Source organism: Nicotiana tomentosiformis, chromosome 4 (genome assembly GCF_000390325.3).
Source record: "Nicotiana tomentosiformis chromosome 4, ASM39032v3, whole genome shotgun sequence".
In the NCBI taxonomy this organism is placed as follows: Eukaryota; Viridiplantae; Streptophyta; class Magnoliopsida; order Solanales; family Solanaceae; genus Nicotiana; species Nicotiana tomentosiformis.
Window position 1 is genome coordinate 6536087 of NC_090815.1, and position 16613 is coordinate 6552699.

General features: G+C 34.4%; 2 protein-coding genes across 4 annotated transcripts; one reads left to right on the forward strand and one right to left on the reverse strand.

Moving 5' to 3' along the window:
• The first annotated feature begins 681 nt into the window (after nucleotides 1–681).
• On the forward strand, nucleotides 682–7452 carry LOC104106468 (heavy metal-associated isoprenylated plant protein 7-like). 3 transcript variants are annotated; one of them, XM_009615017.4, is made up of 5 exons: nucleotides 682–907; nucleotides 1391–1565; nucleotides 2490–2689; nucleotides 6571–6661; nucleotides 6813–7452. In XM_009615017.4, exons 1-5 carry the CDS (start codon nucleotides 899–901, stop codon nucleotides 7160–7162), a joined length of 825 nt encoding a protein of 274 aa, XP_009613312.1. In that variant the 5' UTR covers nucleotides 682–898; the 3' UTR covers nucleotides 7163–7452. The 3 variants fall into 3 exon arrangements, with proteins under 3 accessions (XP_009613312.1, XP_070055621.1, XP_070055622.1); XM_070199520.1 differs by having other exon boundaries at nucleotides 727–907; nucleotides 1406–1565; XM_070199521.1 differs by having other exon boundaries at nucleotides 727–907; nucleotides 1418–1565.
• Nucleotides 7453–9485: 2033 nt separating this feature from the next.
• Nucleotides 9486–14388, reverse strand: LOC104106469 (peptidyl-prolyl cis-trans isomerase FKBP16-3, chloroplastic). Its single transcript, XM_009615018.4, has 7 exons — nucleotides 14257–14388; nucleotides 13833–14134; nucleotides 11980–12063; nucleotides 11567–11616; nucleotides 10808–10856; nucleotides 10163–10237; nucleotides 9486–9815 (listed from the first exon to the last, which is right to left on the reverse strand). Exons 1-7 carry the CDS (start codon nucleotides 14285–14287, stop codon nucleotides 9696–9698), a joined length of 711 nt encoding a protein of 236 aa, XP_009613313.1. The 5' UTR covers nucleotides 14288–14388; the 3' UTR covers nucleotides 9486–9695.
• Nucleotides 14389–16613: the final 2225 nt, after the last annotated feature.

Here is a 16613-nt window from a genome sequence, read left to right on the forward strand (position 1 = left end):
AACGCCATCTATTATCTAAACTATTTAAAAATAACTAGAATTTCCAGCTCTTTTTCACTCTCTTAGGGGTTGTTTGGTATGATGGATAAGTAAAAATAATCTTGAGTTAAAAATTTAGTACCATCTTATTCCTTATTTGGTTACTAATCCTAGGATAAGCTATTCCAAGATTAAAAGTATTAACTGTCAGAGGGTGGAATAATAATCTCATGATAAGTTATCACAGGATAAAACAATAAAATTGACAATCTCAAGATTAATACAATATATTAAACAATTAATAAAAAATAATACTAGGATAACTAATCTCAGTATAACTAATTCCAACGTAACTAATTCCAGCATAAACCAAACAACCCCTTACTAGGTGATATTTGTTATATATACCGCGTACTTTTAACCTGTTTTAGATATCTTGAACTTCATTAAATAAAAAAAGGAAATCAAACTAAAAGAAGTACAAAATTTAAATTCTTTTTTCAATAGATTATGTCAATTCAAACCACAACGTTCAATTTTCAAATACAGCAGTAATAGTTTCTATATCCAGTCAAAATGAAAAGGAACAAAGCACGTAAAACATGGTCTTAAAATGAACAGTACGTAAATGACTTGTAGTAAATGTGAAACACAAATTATAAGAAGCTGAGTCAGCAACAGGACCACTTTCTGTTGTAATCTGCAATTTAAACAATTCTATGTCAGATTTATTTACACTACTGTTACCTCTTCTTCTTCCTCTTCTTCTATTTAAATAAATGTGCCTCTTCCCCTTCTTATTTACAGAGTAATAACACAAATATATATTTCTAAAGAGGGATTTAGAGAGGTTTTAAAGAAGGCAAAAAGGAATAGCCTTTCATTTTCTCTGTCATTAATTTTAGGAGCTTTTGACTACATGGGTGAGGTATGTTCAAAACACTCAAACACATTCCACAATCTATAACTCAATCTAGTTTTGTTTTGGTTTTTCAATAATTTGTTGGTGTAGACATTGATAGGGTAAGGAGTCCTATTCTCTTATATTGAGGGTTTATAATTAGCAATGTTGCTCGTGTTTTTCGAAAATGTCGCCGTATGCGTGTAGGATTTTCCAAAGGAGTGTATTTTTTCAGAATCCGATACGGGTACAACAACATTTTGGAAAGTTCGTGCAACATATATATATATAAATGACCATGTGGTGCAGTTTTAAATCTTGAAAATGAAGATTTTTTTGGTAGGAACGTATCCTATTAAATGGACTCTACGTGGTCCGAATCTGAGTAATTAATTAATTGGGTAGTGAATTCTGAATACTAGATAATTAAATAAAAAATTTATGACTTAATCAAGAGTGTGTATTTTTTTTAATTTAATTTTGCATGATGTTGAATTTTGATATTAAAAGGAGAACAAAGGGGAGGAGAAAAAGGAGGAGAAAAAAGAAGAAGAGAAGAAGGTAGAAGAAAAGAAAGAAGAAGAAAAGAAAGAAGATGAGGCTCCTCAAGAGATTGTGCTCAAAGTTGATATGCATTGTGAAGCTTGTGCCAGAAAAGTTGCCAGATCCCTCAAAGGTTTCCAAGGTATTACTTTGCCCGGAATTTTACACAAATAGTCGGTCGAATTTACTGGTCAATTTTTTTAGTTAACATATGTAGATTACACGCTAATTATATACGCATATAGACATATTATATACTCCGTATGAATTATACATGTAGTATACAATCGCCGATTATTTTTAATTTAAACGATTGGGTGAGCGATTATTTAGGTTAATTCTTTTGCTCAATTTTCTAAAATTATGAGAATTTATCCTAACAGCTAGTAAGATTAGACTAAAGACAAAATTGATCAATTTCTAATGTATAAAAATAAATTTGACTATTTTCCTTTTACTAATAATATAAGATTTTTGTATATTGTTATTTAAAAGGTAATAACGGATAATTGCTCATAATATGTGAATTAGTAGTCTGAATAATACAGTTAAATTTCTCTATAATTGCCTTGTTTATTACGTTGTTGTTTGGTTGCTATAGTGAAGTATTGTTACAGTGAACATATATTATATATAACATAAAAAATTGGTTCTAAACAAAACTAGACTGTTACAGTGAAATGATGTTATAGAATATACTTTTATAGAGATATGTCTATGTTAAATTGCATTAACGGTATAAAATTTCATTAGTGGATATAGTTTAAATCCTTTCTTTTTCTTTTGTTAATGACCTGTATAGTTTTTCTGCTTCTAGAATATAATATTTGAGGGTTCATAAATTTATTCAATCTCATATCTCATTATCACGTTGTTCAATTCAACTATTCATTAATTAATTCTTGAACTGTAAAGATAATAATTAAATAAAGCTTATAATATAGACCAAGACAACAACTTTATTGTAAAATTATAGTATTATTTTCTTTTTGTATTCATATGCTAAAAAGGCATGACTTTATAGAAGAGACTTAATAATTTTATATTTTATATGGTAAATAAACAGGAGTGGAGGAAGTAACGGCGGATTGTAAGGCGAGTAAAGTGGTGGTGAAAGGCAAGAATGCAGATCCTCTCAAAGTGTTCGAAAGAGTTAAAAAGAAAAGTGGTCGAAAAGTGGAACTTATTTCACCTTTGCCTAAGCCAACAGAAGATAAAAAAGATGAAAAGAAAGAGGAGCCGCCCAAAGAAGAGAAGAAAGAAGAGGTAAATAATTTAACTATGCTCATCCACCTATAAATTTTTTAAATACATTTAGATATTTAAACTTCTTAATTTTGACCGTATATTTAGATAAATCATTAAAAAAAGAAAATAAATTTATATATTTGAAAATCACTTAAAAACTGTGAATTACATTAATTAATACTTCAAAATATTTAAAAAGTATATGAAATAATGGGGTCAAAATATAATTTGTTTGACTCTTGAAATTCTAGCATTGTTACATAAATTGAGTGTGAGAGAGTAGATACTTAATTTTTCACCGCTTCTAATTTAACTATTCTTTATAGATTGTTTAGATGGTTGTTACCTATTGTATTTTATCATATTAATATTTTAAATATGATAGTTTGTTTTGGTTGTTACTTAATTTTTATATCTTATCGTTAAATTCGTCGTTACGTAACAACGAAGTGTGCCACTTTATGTAACGACCGATTTAGTGTGGTTGCATCGTTATTTTTTCATTTTTTCTCATCTCACACTTCATTATTATTAAATAATTTTATTTTATCATTTATCCTACCTTTTTATATAATAAATTTACCCGAATCATAATATTTCTTTATAATATTGCAAGTTTATTTTTCATATTGTTGGTACGTTATATCATGAAACAACAACAAAAGATACATTCTATCCAAACATTATATTTATCAAACGATACAGTTCAATACTATAAAACACAATACTATACATTAAACAAGTTGTTAGGGGGATCGAAAAAGTTACTCTTTTAACATAAGAATCAAGATTAAGTTAATTTATTATCAAAAGTTATGGTTGGGATAAATAGGGTCCTTCCAATCTTGTATGTAGATATAAAAAGAATCTCTTTGATTATTCTTATCCACGAATCTGAATTAGTTTAGACTCTATTATGAATATTAAATAGTGAGAAACCAAAAAAATATATAATGATTTTTTTTATAAGAAAATAATACTAATCAAGATTCAGTGAATTCATAGGGCAACTGCAGCTTGTGACTGTAGTTTCCTTGCTGACGATGAAAGCAACATTACAAAAAATTTACAGTAAATTTAGCAAAAGGACAGTCTCTGAGCTACCCACTGGGGCACATTCTACAATGTGATTTACAGGATATATAGAGTTGTGGTGTAGAGAGATTCTACCCCACATTTGAGTTGGGTTCCCTAGCCATATCTGAAAATTTATATATTTAGTTATTTACTACTCCATTCATCTAAAGATTATCTTATAGCCCGGCAAACTTTTACAAAATCAATTTTGTTTTTTAAAAGCCCTTTTGAAAAAAATAAACTTAGAATTGGTCAAACACTATTTGCTTTTCTGAACTGTTTTTCAAATAAATTAGTCAAACAAAACTGCTTCTCACCCAAACACTTTTGAGAAAAAAAATACTTCTCAAAATAAACTTATTTTTGCAGCATGCCAAACAGGCTATTAGTTTGATTTGATAGAATCTTTAATAAAGAACATAAGACTTTTGAGATAGGTAATCTTAAATAAGTTATAACATTTGTGTGGATGTGCTTCTTATTAAATAAATATTGAATATTTTTAAACAAAGGGAGTAGTTTCCTCCGTAATTTATGCGGCAAAGATTGTAAAACTAAGTATGGCACAATAAATAATTCATAACATTCGTAAGACTATGTTAAAACTTTTCATAAAGAGTAGAATAAAAAGTGGGCGTTTGGACATAAGAATTATAAAATTTCGGGAAAAAGTGAAAAAAAATTCGAGTGAAAATGGTTTGAAAATTATAGTTATGTTTGGACATAAATATAATTTTGGGTTGTTTTTAAATTTTTGTGAATGATTTTAGTGAAAATTTTTTATAAATTTCAAAATTCTATTTTAAAGTGAAAATTGAAAATCTTATTGCAAAAAAGTGAAAATATTTTCGTGGCCAAACAAGTTAAAAATATAATTTAAATTATTTTTAAATATAGAAAATTATAATTCTTCTTGGAATGGATTAATAAAAAATAAAAATATCGCCATATTACCTTTTTGGAAAGAACTGTGGCTGGCCAGCCTGACACTCTGCAATATTACCATATCGTATCTTGAAATGGGGCCTAAGAGGGATTCACGGGACTGGCATTCAATACTTTGTACTTTTCTGCTAGTAATTACTACTAATAAAATAACAATCCCAAGACAGCAACTTAAGATTTTCACCTCAGAAGGAAAGGCAAGAAGATGACAGGAAAAACCTGCTTAGGAAATGATAAGATTTCATGTGATCAAGTTTTAATTTACTGGAAAAATTGTCTTGACCTTTACTGGCTTTTGCGGGCCGCAAAGGCGATACCAAAATTTGAAGTTTATGGGTTCAAGATTATAGTTCGTTTAAGCTATTGAATTCTAAATTAATAATTTGTATTTATTTAAGGGAGTTTTAAGACAAATAAATAGTTTAAACCAAAGTTACTGGATTCGGTCGAACCCGTATTTGACATACTAGCTCCACCCCTAGGGGAGGTGATGGTATCATACCCTCTGATTTAATGGCACTTAAACAATGGTGAAGCTAAAATTTCGTAAAAGATGTTTAAGTAGGTGTTTGGATATAAGAATTGTAAAATTTTGGAAAAAGTAAAAATGGTATATGAAAATTAGAGTTGTGTTTGGACATGAATATAATTTTGGGCAGTTCTTGAATTTTTGTGAGCGATGAAGTGAAAATTTTGAAAATTAGCTTTTTGAAGTTTTTCAAATTTTCGAAAAATTTCGAAATTCATCTTCAAGTGAAAATCAAAAAAATACTGATTTCGAATGAAAGAAAAAAAAATTAATAATTTTTTATGGCCAAACAGGCCTTAAGACTTAAGGGTGTATATAATTTTCTATATGCCTAACATAATTTTCTGTTTAAGGGTGTTTAATGGATCATCCTTTGAGTCTATGTGGCTCCGCCACTTTACTGGATAATGCTAATAACTATTTATCAAGATTGGGTTATAGTAATTCCTCGCGGCACTATTAATTTTATTGGCATACTATGAATTTACATGGTGAATTATGATCGGTAAGAATTCATATAATCGAACTCCGACTCGTTTGGACTGAGATATAGTAGTTATTATTGCATTTGTAGTATTCATCTGCATTTTATTTTAGAAGTGTACATCATAGTTGCTCTGTCTTGCCATGGAATATAGACTTGCAATTTGTCTATACACACTTTTATGTACACAACGAGCTCTTTTATTTTTGAATGAGTAATGTAGGCCTACATCTTTAGAAAATACTACAAGTAATATAATTGTGAAAGATTGCCTATTTATATGTAGGTGCTGTTTTAAGAATTTGGATTTTGTAAACAGTAAGACTTGAGAATTGTTATAAATTTAAGCAATAGCAAGTTTTGCATATAGCAAATAGACTATTTATACAGCAACGATTATTGACAAGGCCATATTGACCAAGTAATATTTGGGGCATCTTTAATTTCTTGTTGAAACTATATATTTCCTTTGAAGGGAGACTCTAGTAAAGTTACTGTCACTAGGAGGTCACGGGTTCGAGCCGTGAAAACAACCTTTTGCAAAAATACAGGGTAAGACTGCGTGCAATAGACTCTTATGGTCCGGTCTTTCTCCGGCCCCTCGCATAACGGGAGCTTAGTGCACGGGTAAAGTTGCTGCCATATGACCGGGAGGTCACGAGATTGAGATGTGAAAACAGCCTCTTGCAGAAATGCAGGATAAGGTTGCGCACAATAGACCCTTGTGGTCCGACCCTTCCCAACCCTCGTATAACAGGGAGCTTAGTGCACCATACTGTCCTTTTTATTCCTTTTTTCACAATATAACTAGTCACTCATTAGATGAAATTAACATGAAAATGTCGTATGTTTTTCACATGACAGCCTCCGCCGGTCATAACGGTTAAGTTGAGCGTTCAGATGCATTGTGATGCATGTGCTCAGGCATTGCAGAAACGAATTCGGAAAATTCAAGGTATCATATGGTTGCCATATTTTACAATCCACATATCTAATGTATTATCGTGCATTATTACTGTAACGAACTTGAAGGCTGACAGCCAACGTAAAACTAGTCAATTCAAGATGAATCTTCACATTGTAACGAACTTAAAAATGTATTGCAGGAGTTGAATCTGTTACGACAGATCTTGGAAACAATCAAGTTGTAGTAAAAGGAGTCGTTGATCCAGAAAAGTTAGTGAGTGACGTGTACAAGAGAACCGGGAAGCAAGCTATAGTAGTGAAGGAGGAAGAGAAGAAGGAAGAAGAGAAGAAAGAGGAAGAGAAAAAGGAGAAAGAAGAAGAAAAGAAAGGAAATGATCAAGAAGAAAGCAAAGGAGAAGATGATAAAACAACAACAGAAATCAAGAAAAGTGAATATTTGCATCCAAAGGACTATATCTATATGGAGTATGCTAATTATCCCCCTCAGATTTTCAGTGATGAAAATCCTCATGCTTGCTCTGTCATGTAACATTTTCGGTTACTCTTCATCAGTGGCGAAGTCAGAAATTCTGACAACGAGATCCAAAAAAAATGAACCCCCCCCCCCCCAACCCAACCCCATTGCTACTCTTCATGTCCAATTTTCCATATGCTCTAGTCTAGTGTTATATATGCTAGTAATAAAGATTTGGCAGTTTGAGAGATTGATCTCTTCATCTTTTTTAATAATTATGGGTTCTGGTGCTAAGGTGTAAAACAAGATGTATATACTTCAAACTTTTGAGTTTAATCAGAAGATGATTATGGTGTTAATGTTTAGCCCTTCCCATTTGAAAGTTTACAACTTTTGCCATCTTTTCAAAATGATCTTATTAGCGACAAAGAGGAAAAGGTCAGGTTTTGATGACTGATGCTTCTATTTAACAAGTGTAATCATATTTTGAACCATCCTTTAGGTTTTCCGAGTCGACGTCCTTTCGAAAACAGACTCTTTACCTGCACAAGATAGAGATAATATTTATATATATACTATTCTTCTCAAATCCCACTTGTAGAAATCTACTGAATATGTTGTTGTTGTTGCTTTAGGCAGAGTTTCGCAACTAGAATTACAAGGATTTTGTCACAAAATTGTTCAGTATTTTAAGTCAACGAGTATAGTGTACTCCTTAAAGTTGGAATAAAGATACAGTTTAGCAAAAAGGACGGCTAAATATATAGTATATTGGAAACAGTCTGTCCACCTTCATGAGTCAGAAGTAAGGTCTGCGTACACATTATCCTTCCCGAACCTCACTCGTGGAATTCTATTGGGTTTGTTGTTATTGTTTTGGAGAGCTAAAATATATGATTATGTATTTATGTACTATGCAATTTGTCGTATCAAAGGGAGTGATGTGCCTGCACCCCCTTATGCTGCTTTTGTCATTATTTTCAAGTTGCAGAAATGTGTCTCACTACCCATTGGAAAATGTCCCCACATTTTCACAAATTCAAGTCCAAATCTATCAGTTTCAGCTTGAACGAGAATAAGGATAAAAGATGCCCTCCGTGGTCCATTCAGGTCAATAGACAACCTTCGCCTGAAAATTAAGTTAGGTAAATAGGTTAAGTTTAAGTGTATTTATATACTATATGTTATCTTTTTAGAAACAGAGTTAGTATTTTAAATTTGTGGGTTCTAGATCTTAAAAGGATCGACTTCAAGTGTTAATAATTTGATTTAAATTTAATATTTGTAAATATTTAATGAATTTTAACACAAATATACTATTTGAATAAAAACTATTAAGTTGAGCAGAGCCGTTACGGCTCTCTAGTTCTGTCCTGATCCCTTTGACGCTGTGTATTTTTAGCCTTGGTTTTTTCCCCTTATGAACCACAAGCCTGACTTCTAACAATCCGTGTAGCTAATATTTAAGTTGCAAGTCATTTTTTTTTAATAACTATGTTGTCCGTACTAGCTTGTGCGCACCTCGACTAATTCCATGAGTACTTGCCACCTCCCACTAGCACAAGTACCAAGTAACTCTGTTCAGCAAAGTTTGGACAGATAGAAGAAATCACCTAATGTTTTTGTTTTGGATTTGAACATGAAACCTCATGGTTCTCAACCCACTTCATTGACCACTAGGCCACACACTTTGTTTCTTTAAGTTGCAAGTTATTGTAGCTCGAATATTTAATTTTTATACCGTTAGGGGTCGTTTGGTTCCTGAGATTTGGTGGGATAAAGTGGTATAGAATTTGGGATTAAATTTATCCCATGTTTAGTTTGAGGTATTAATTAAACACGGTATAAAATTATACCACAAATTGGGATTAAATTATCCCATCTCCTAGGTGGATAACTAATAAAGATATGAAATGACCAGATTATCCTTCTTCCCTTTTCACTGCAACCTTTCTGAGGCTTAATCAGATTCTGCATTTTTGAGGACTTGATTTCCCGTGCACAGCTAGTGTTGAGGCTTCTCTTTGTCATTCTAATATGCACTGTTATTATCTTGATTCAGAACCGTTATCATCTTGATTCTAGTTTACATGTGTGTAGTGAACGATTTTCTAAACCACTAAAATATTCAAGGTTAAAATTGGAAACAAAAATTTATCCAGCTTTAAAACAAACACATATTTTGAATTATATATTGTATATCCCATTTTTTATCCAATGTACCAAACGAAGTATATAGCACTAAATAATCTCGGTATTATTAATCCCAGGACAACCTTATCCACAAACCAAACAACCCCTTAGTGCAAAAAACTTGAACTCTTAAAATAAAAGCAGTCTAGATGTGACCAGTTTGGCAAAATGGTTTTCCTATTTTCCACATAGAAGAAACTAGGAAGGAACAAAATACTAGGGGGTGATATTTAACATTTCTTTGTCATGTCTATACTCATGTATGCTTTATGAGCACATCACAAGAACTGTATACAGCTAACTGAGCATATAATAGAGACATACAGTAGAAATAATGAAAGTAAAATGAGCCTTTCCTCAGCTTTATAGATACATGCCAAGGAGAAAACAATACAAAAAATGTTAAAATGATAGATCATTCTTCGTCGGATTCAAGGCCTGGTATGTACTCCAAACTCACGTCGAATATCACTGGGCTATTAGGAGCCACTCTTGGCCTTCCAGGAGCCGATGTCAGACCTTTTGGAAACGCCAACTATTCAACAGAAATACGAGACTTAGGCTGTAATAGAACTTCATTAATCTGGACTATTTCAAGCCAATTGCCAAGAATACAGTAAGAAGTGAGAGTAAAAAAGAGAGAGTTGTAAGCTATTGACAAGAATGCAGTAACAGATGCGTATTATTTTTCTTTCTTTATGCAAAATGTAATTATCTTTTAACTCTGCTTATTGATTTTATAATTATCTTTTTCACATTTGCACAATGTAATTTTCATGCTGACCGAATTTTGGGTGCACGATGGGTGGGGAGCTTATTATCTACTTGAAGAATCAGACTTGCTGTCTGTAGAATGAGAAATTCAAAAGGCAGAGAACTTACAGATCCAGGTATGTAGATTCGACGTTTTCCTCCCACTTTCATGCTCAGGATCCCTTCGTCAAGTCCTTTGATTACCTACTTTAGCCATTGAAATTAGTCATGTATGAACTACCAAAGTATGAGACTTAATTCATTTAACCAAAATATAGAGCACTAGTATTACATATAATTTTAAAGCTTGAAATCCATCTTGCGCAGAGTATTTAATTTGGAATACTATCAACAATAGCAACAAACCGAGTGGAATCCCACAAATGGGGTCTGAGGAGGGTAGTGTGTACGCAAACCTTACCCCTACCTTGTGAAGGTAGATAAGCTGTTTCCGATAGACAGCCCTAGTAATTCGGACTACTATCGTTCTTTAGAAATAAAATTGTTAGGAGAACCAATTGTTAAGTTTTTCCAATTAAATGACTGTCTCTATTTTTCAGGAAAAGTGCAGCTGCTGCACACAAAAAGCTGAAGTTCAGTAACTTCTAGACAACTTCGGCAAAAGTTAAAATACCAAAAGAGCTAACAGTTGTAGCTGGAAGAACAGTTGCTACTAAACAAAGTTTACATAATTTTTAAGTTACTCTTCACCTCCTATTACTGTTACTGCAGTCGTGAAATCATAAATTTTCATGAACATTTACTGAATATTACCTGGCCAGCACCCACACGGAAAATGTAAAGTTGACCTTTCTCCAAGGAGCTGTTAATTCAAAAATCAAGATATGTTGTCAGAGTTAGATTTTTGGAGAAATTCAGAATCATAGATCTTATCTATCCTGAATGCAACAACAATAACCCAGTGTATTCCCACAAGTGGGGTCTGGAAAGGGTAGGATGTACGCAGCCTTACCCCTACCCTGGAAAGGCAGAGAGGCGGTTTTCGATAGACTCTCAGCTAAAGTATCTATCCTAGATGCAGAATAGGAATTAATGTGTGTTTTGAAGGAAAGGATAAAAAGACTTCTAAGAAGAGAAATCGAAGTTACTTTTATAATGTATGACATCATGAGGAAAGGACAAGAATAACTTCTCAACTTTTTCTCCATCATGTTCAAATAAGGAACAAACTTAAAGGAGATACTATAAGGAAAAGAAACCTTCCCATTTCTCTCTTTTCTCCTGGAAGCTATTTATTACTTTGAGATTTTAGTCCTTACGTTTTTCTTCTGAGGATCTTTACTATGCTATTTCGCTGCCTAACAGTACAATATGTGCCCCCTTATAACTATGGCATGATGCATGAGCACATACAATCATCTGGCGTCACAACATCATCACCTTACTATGAAAAAGCATAACCATTCATATGCTTCACTGGAAACAATTTCCAGATGTCCAAAAAAGTTGAAAGCATGTATATAATTTTGTAAAATGATCAGCAACCAATCAAAATAGGTGTAACGTAATGACCTGTCAAAAATTTGTCCCGAGGGAACCATGGCAACACAATTTGCAGCCACCTGTTATCATGAAACAAAACTTGACCTCATCAAAATAATCAATAGAATAAAATTTTGAATGGAACTTACATGAATGAAGGAGCCAGATATCTTTTGTTCCATATGTGATAATTCAAAATCTCTCTCTCTCTCTCTCTCTCTCTCTCTCTCTCTCTCTCTCTCAATTCTTGGCATGCTCTTTTTCCTCAATGCTCTTCAAGTTATTCGATAAAGGACAACTTCGTCATTTGCGAAAATGAAGCAGCATAATGTAACTGGCTTTACCATTAATCGCAAAATGACTAAGATAATCAGCTAGTTTAGTGAATAATTCCTCTTTCACTTTTACATAAGAATCCGAGTAGCAGACATCGGGATAGATACCTGGAAACCAACAGGGGGACTAGGGCCTCCACCAACTTTGATGTCCTTGTACTGCAAGCCTGACTCGGTTGTTACCATAGGAACCTTCACTTATAAAAAGAATCTACCATTAGTGGGATTATCCTCAAGTTTCTGAGAACAAAGGATATTGTTCACTAATCTTTTGAATCACGCAACCTTTGACTATACATATCCTTCAGAAATCAAAGATAGCCTCCTAAGTTGATGGATTCCAACTAGAAACAATGTATCTTAGAGAAAGAAGATGGTAATGAAGCTATTTCAGTTCCATTGGTACACCATTTTGCATTAGTTTGGCAGATGGCAAGCACTAAATGAGTAAGACAAAGCAATGCATCAAATTGAATTTATGGCAAACTAGGGCGTATTCAGCCATGATTCATGAGTAAACTCAATCTTAAATCTAAAGGTATAAGCATAACATCAACTCTACATATATTTCAGGTCAACATGTCATGTCTTTGTTTAAGTTTATGCCTTGTCCATTTAAGGATAATTTGACCAAAAGGTGAAAATTTAAGGGTGAAAATTCCTGGAAGGAAAATGTATAAGGGATTTGCCACAGGTAAACATGTTTCCTTAGCGGCTGTTAAGAGCTAGTATTACCAAATAAGCTGGTGTTAGGGAAATTGAATCCAGGCTATCACTGGCAAAGACCAGGATTTTAATAGCAGATAAACACATCCAAATCAGCAAAAGTCAACTATTTACTATTAAGACAGATGCCATTTGTAGTTACATCTGTAATTTCCTTCAAACGATCTCAAATCCATCCTAAATTATATTACACACTTTTATTTTAGGACATCCCAAAGCATTTGATATCATTCCATTCATAATATTATCTTATACAATTTTCACAACTTTCAACATTTCCAAGTCATTTAACTGTTCAAATATTAAACATGTGATGATGCGTGCTCTATTCAAGTAATTTTATTAGTCATTGGTTTAGCTCAAACTTCCTTCCTGCATGTGCTATATAACAGTATATTTTAAGAAATTAACATCTTAAATTACTCATTCACTCAAATACCGTTATATAAGTTGTGATGGAACTCGGGAGGAGTAGAAAATTGACCCCAACCACTACTCCTCCATTGCATATTATGTATTTACTATTTTCTTATTGGTCAGTTTCAAAATGAATAACATATAAGTTATGATAGAACTCGGGAGGAGTAGAAAATTGACCACAACCACTACTCCTCCATTGCATATTATGTATTTCTATTTTCTTATTAATCCGTTTCAAAATGAATAACATATAAGTTATCATGGAACTCGGGAGGAGTAGAAAATCGACCACAACCACTACTCCTCCATTGCATATTGTGTATTACTATTTTCTTAGTAGTCCGTTTCAAAATGAATAACATATAAGTTATGACTCGGGAGGAGCAGAAAATTGACCGCAACCACTACTCCTCCATTGTATATTATGTATTACTATTTTCTTAGTAGTCCGTTTCAAAATGAATAACATATAAGTTATGACTCGGGAGGAGCAGAAAATTGACCGCAACCACTACTCCTCCATTGTATATTATGTATTACTATTTTCTTATTAGTCCGTTTCAAAATGAATAACACATCTCCATATTTAGAAATAATTTAACTTTTAACTTCTAATTTTAGCCTTAATGATATACTTTTATAACCATATAAATGATCTCATGACACGTTTAAGACCAAAAATTTCAGAAGTCTTTGTTTCTTTCTTATTCTCCGTTAGCAATCAAACTACGCCGCACAAATTGAAACAGAGGGAGTAAATAAATGAAAATGAAGTAAGAGTAGAAATGAGAGGGAGCTAAATAACCTCACCATACATTTTCAAGCTCTTTCTCACATGTGGCATCACACAATTTTGGTTTTTCCTCTGGTGGCAAACCAGCTGCCTCTGCATTAGAGGATGAACCCACCAAAAAACTAGAAACACCACAAAACCCCATCTCAATTAATAAGTCTCTGCGCTTAATTAAGTTGTACCCTTCTGCATCTTCAACAGTACCCTCCCATTTCCCTTGTGCCCGCAATTGTAAACACCATTTCCTCGTAACTCCACTTTGAATTTGGCTCCTGGAAATTGTTGGATGATGATTCTTGGACCAACTTTTAGAAAAGACTAAACCTTTATATACAAGAAAATAATATCATAATGAGTTTAAAAAAACTGGAAAAGCAAATGTGCTAGAGAATTGAATTATAGAAAAAGAGATAAATTAATATTATGAAGTTTTTTTTTAAGCTTACCGAGTGGAAGTAGAAGAGATGTGGAGGCCATAGTTGGGATAATCCTAGTTGGCCTTTCAGCAATCTGTTATCAGTTGCTAGTAAAGACAGAGAGTGGGTGGATGATAATGAAATAAAAGCAGAAAAATGATAAAAATGACTCCTTACGTTATTGATAATAGTTCCCGCAACTATATCCCTTAGCATTTTAATCCCTTAAGTTTGCTAAAAGTGAGCATATTTAGTCCCATCAAAGTCAAACATTTATCGATCTACGGCCATTAAACTTAACGAGACTTGTGAAAAAAAGATTCGGGAGAATGACATTGTATAGAACTCTAAAAATAATAGTCGGAAAAAAATATATTTTTTGTAGACATATATATTTTTGTATGCTATATATAAAAAATAAATAAATGCTATATCGTAGGGCGCATCCTCGGGATCATCCCCACACCCAGATTCGTTCAGGGAAGGCAGCCTTTGAGCCATGTTTTCCTCCGCCTTGGCATTTTCAATCTCGACCTCAACATTGAAGCCCTAAGCACTGACATCCTCGAGAGCTTCCCTCTGAGCCTGCCATTTAGCATGTTCAACCATGCTCTTGGCCTTGGCCTGATTGACCTCAACATCGATCTTGAATTGGGACACTTTAGCATCAGCTCTTTTATTGGCCTCGATCACCTCAGATCTGGCCACTTCGAGTTCATCAGCCAAGCTTGCTTTATCGAAAATAGCCAAATCTAACCGATGTTGAAGCTCCTTAATCCTCTCGGTCAGCACCGAGGCATTTTCTTTCGCAGCTCGAAGTCGGGCCTCAGACAATTCCAACTGAGCTTGAACGACTTCCTTTTTCGAGGCGAGGATATCCATATTCATTTTGAATTCTTCCACCTCGACCAGTAGCCCATCTACCTGCGAATTGAGCCGACCGATCTGCTTGATCCTCTACTGAACCTGCAGAATTGGATCATTAGTGGTTATCTCCAATTCATCTTCAATATCATGAAAAATTCGGAATACCTGCTCAGCTATCTCCTCGTGCTCTTCCCGAACCGCTGTCAAATCTGCTCGAAGTTTCTCACTAAGAAGTTTGTAGGAGTCACTCTTCTCAGTGAGGTTCCGAACTTCAACCCCATACTCCTCCCGAATTCGGAGGAAAGACTCATGATGCAACACTGAGACCTACAAAGATGGGAAAATATGTTAGAATTATCTACCACCCTATGTATAAAAAAAAAATAGCAAAGATACCATCAAAATTACCCGATTCAGAGCATGTTGGGCATCGTTGAAAAGACAAGCGAGCCCTACCGCATTCATCACGGTTTGGTCCTCTTCGGTCACCAATGACCGAAGGTAACTAGCAATCCCCACATATGGAGAGAAAACTCTGACATCCTCCGGGACAGAAAGCACTATCTTCCGCTTACGATCGGGATTGGCGCTCGAAGCCGGGAATCGATCCACCAATTTTGGGCCCGATGAAGACCCAACAACACCCGGCCATGGCGTTTTCTTCGGTATCAGCAACACACCGAACCCGACAATATCCTCCGATGCAGAAGACTCGAGCCCGTCCAGAAAGTCGTGGATACCAGTCGACTCATGAATACACTCGTAAGGTCTACCCTCCAGCATGTTAGCCTCACAGATCATGACATCCGAAATCTGAGGAGATCCAGTAATGTCAAATATCCCGAGCTCATCCCTCAAGATATCTTCCGCTGCCCGAGAAGTCCTGCCTTCGGTCTCCCTTTCGACCACCTCATCTCGGGACATAACAGAATCAGTTTTTCCCTATTCGGGAATTACGGCTAGAACCCCCTTATTAACCTCCGCCGATTCGGAGGATTGTTGTATCACAACATTGGCCCGCACACAGGCTAACTCCTCATATTCTTCTTCGGGCTCGTCCCTTGATCAGCGGATTGAGTCCAAAGGCATGATATCGAAGCCCCCTTGGTCTTGCAAGTTCTCTTCACCGATTTTTTCTTTTCCAAGACCAGGGAACTCGGTGCATCTTTTATTTTCTTCTTTTTAATATGCTTCGGGGCAGGGACCTCTTCATCACCATATGGGGACCCAATGACAACATTTTCCCCAAGTCCTACAAAGGAAAAGAGGAGGGTAAGTGAGTGAAGAAGATCGAACTATAAACAAACTAAGAAAGAGACTTACCATGACTACAGGCCTTCCACCGACCCTTTGATAATTCCACTCAAGCGCGCTCAGAGTACGGTCTCTGCATCACAAGACCTTCAACCCATTGTTTAAGGTCCGAAATCGATTTCGGCATCCGAGCCATGGCTGTAACAGAAAAGAAAAAGTGGATCAAGAACATGAAAGGCAGTCACAAAATAAAAAGCTCGAAGAGA

Coding starts and splice junctions, on each gene's coding strand:
- LOC104106469 (XM_009615018.4), bottom strand. CDS start 14,287: ATGGCCTCCACATCTCTTCTACTTCCACTCG. Junction 14,135..14,256: donor ATCTCTTCTACTTCCACTCG/GTAAGCTTAAAA, acceptor TTGTATATAAAG/GTTTAGTCTTTTCTAAAAGT. Junction 9,816..10,162: donor GAATCTACATACCTGGATCT/GTAAGTTCTCTG, acceptor TCTGTTGAATAG/TTGGCGTTTCCAAAAGGTCT.
- LOC104106468 (XM_009615017.4), top strand. Junction 1,566..2,489: donor ATCCCTCAAAGGTTTCCAAG/GTATTACTTTGC, acceptor GTAAATAAACAG/GAGTGGAGGAAGTAACGGCG. Junction 6,662..6,812: donor ACGAATTCGGAAAATTCAAG/GTATCATATGGT, acceptor AATGTATTGCAG/GAGTTGAATCTGTTACGACA.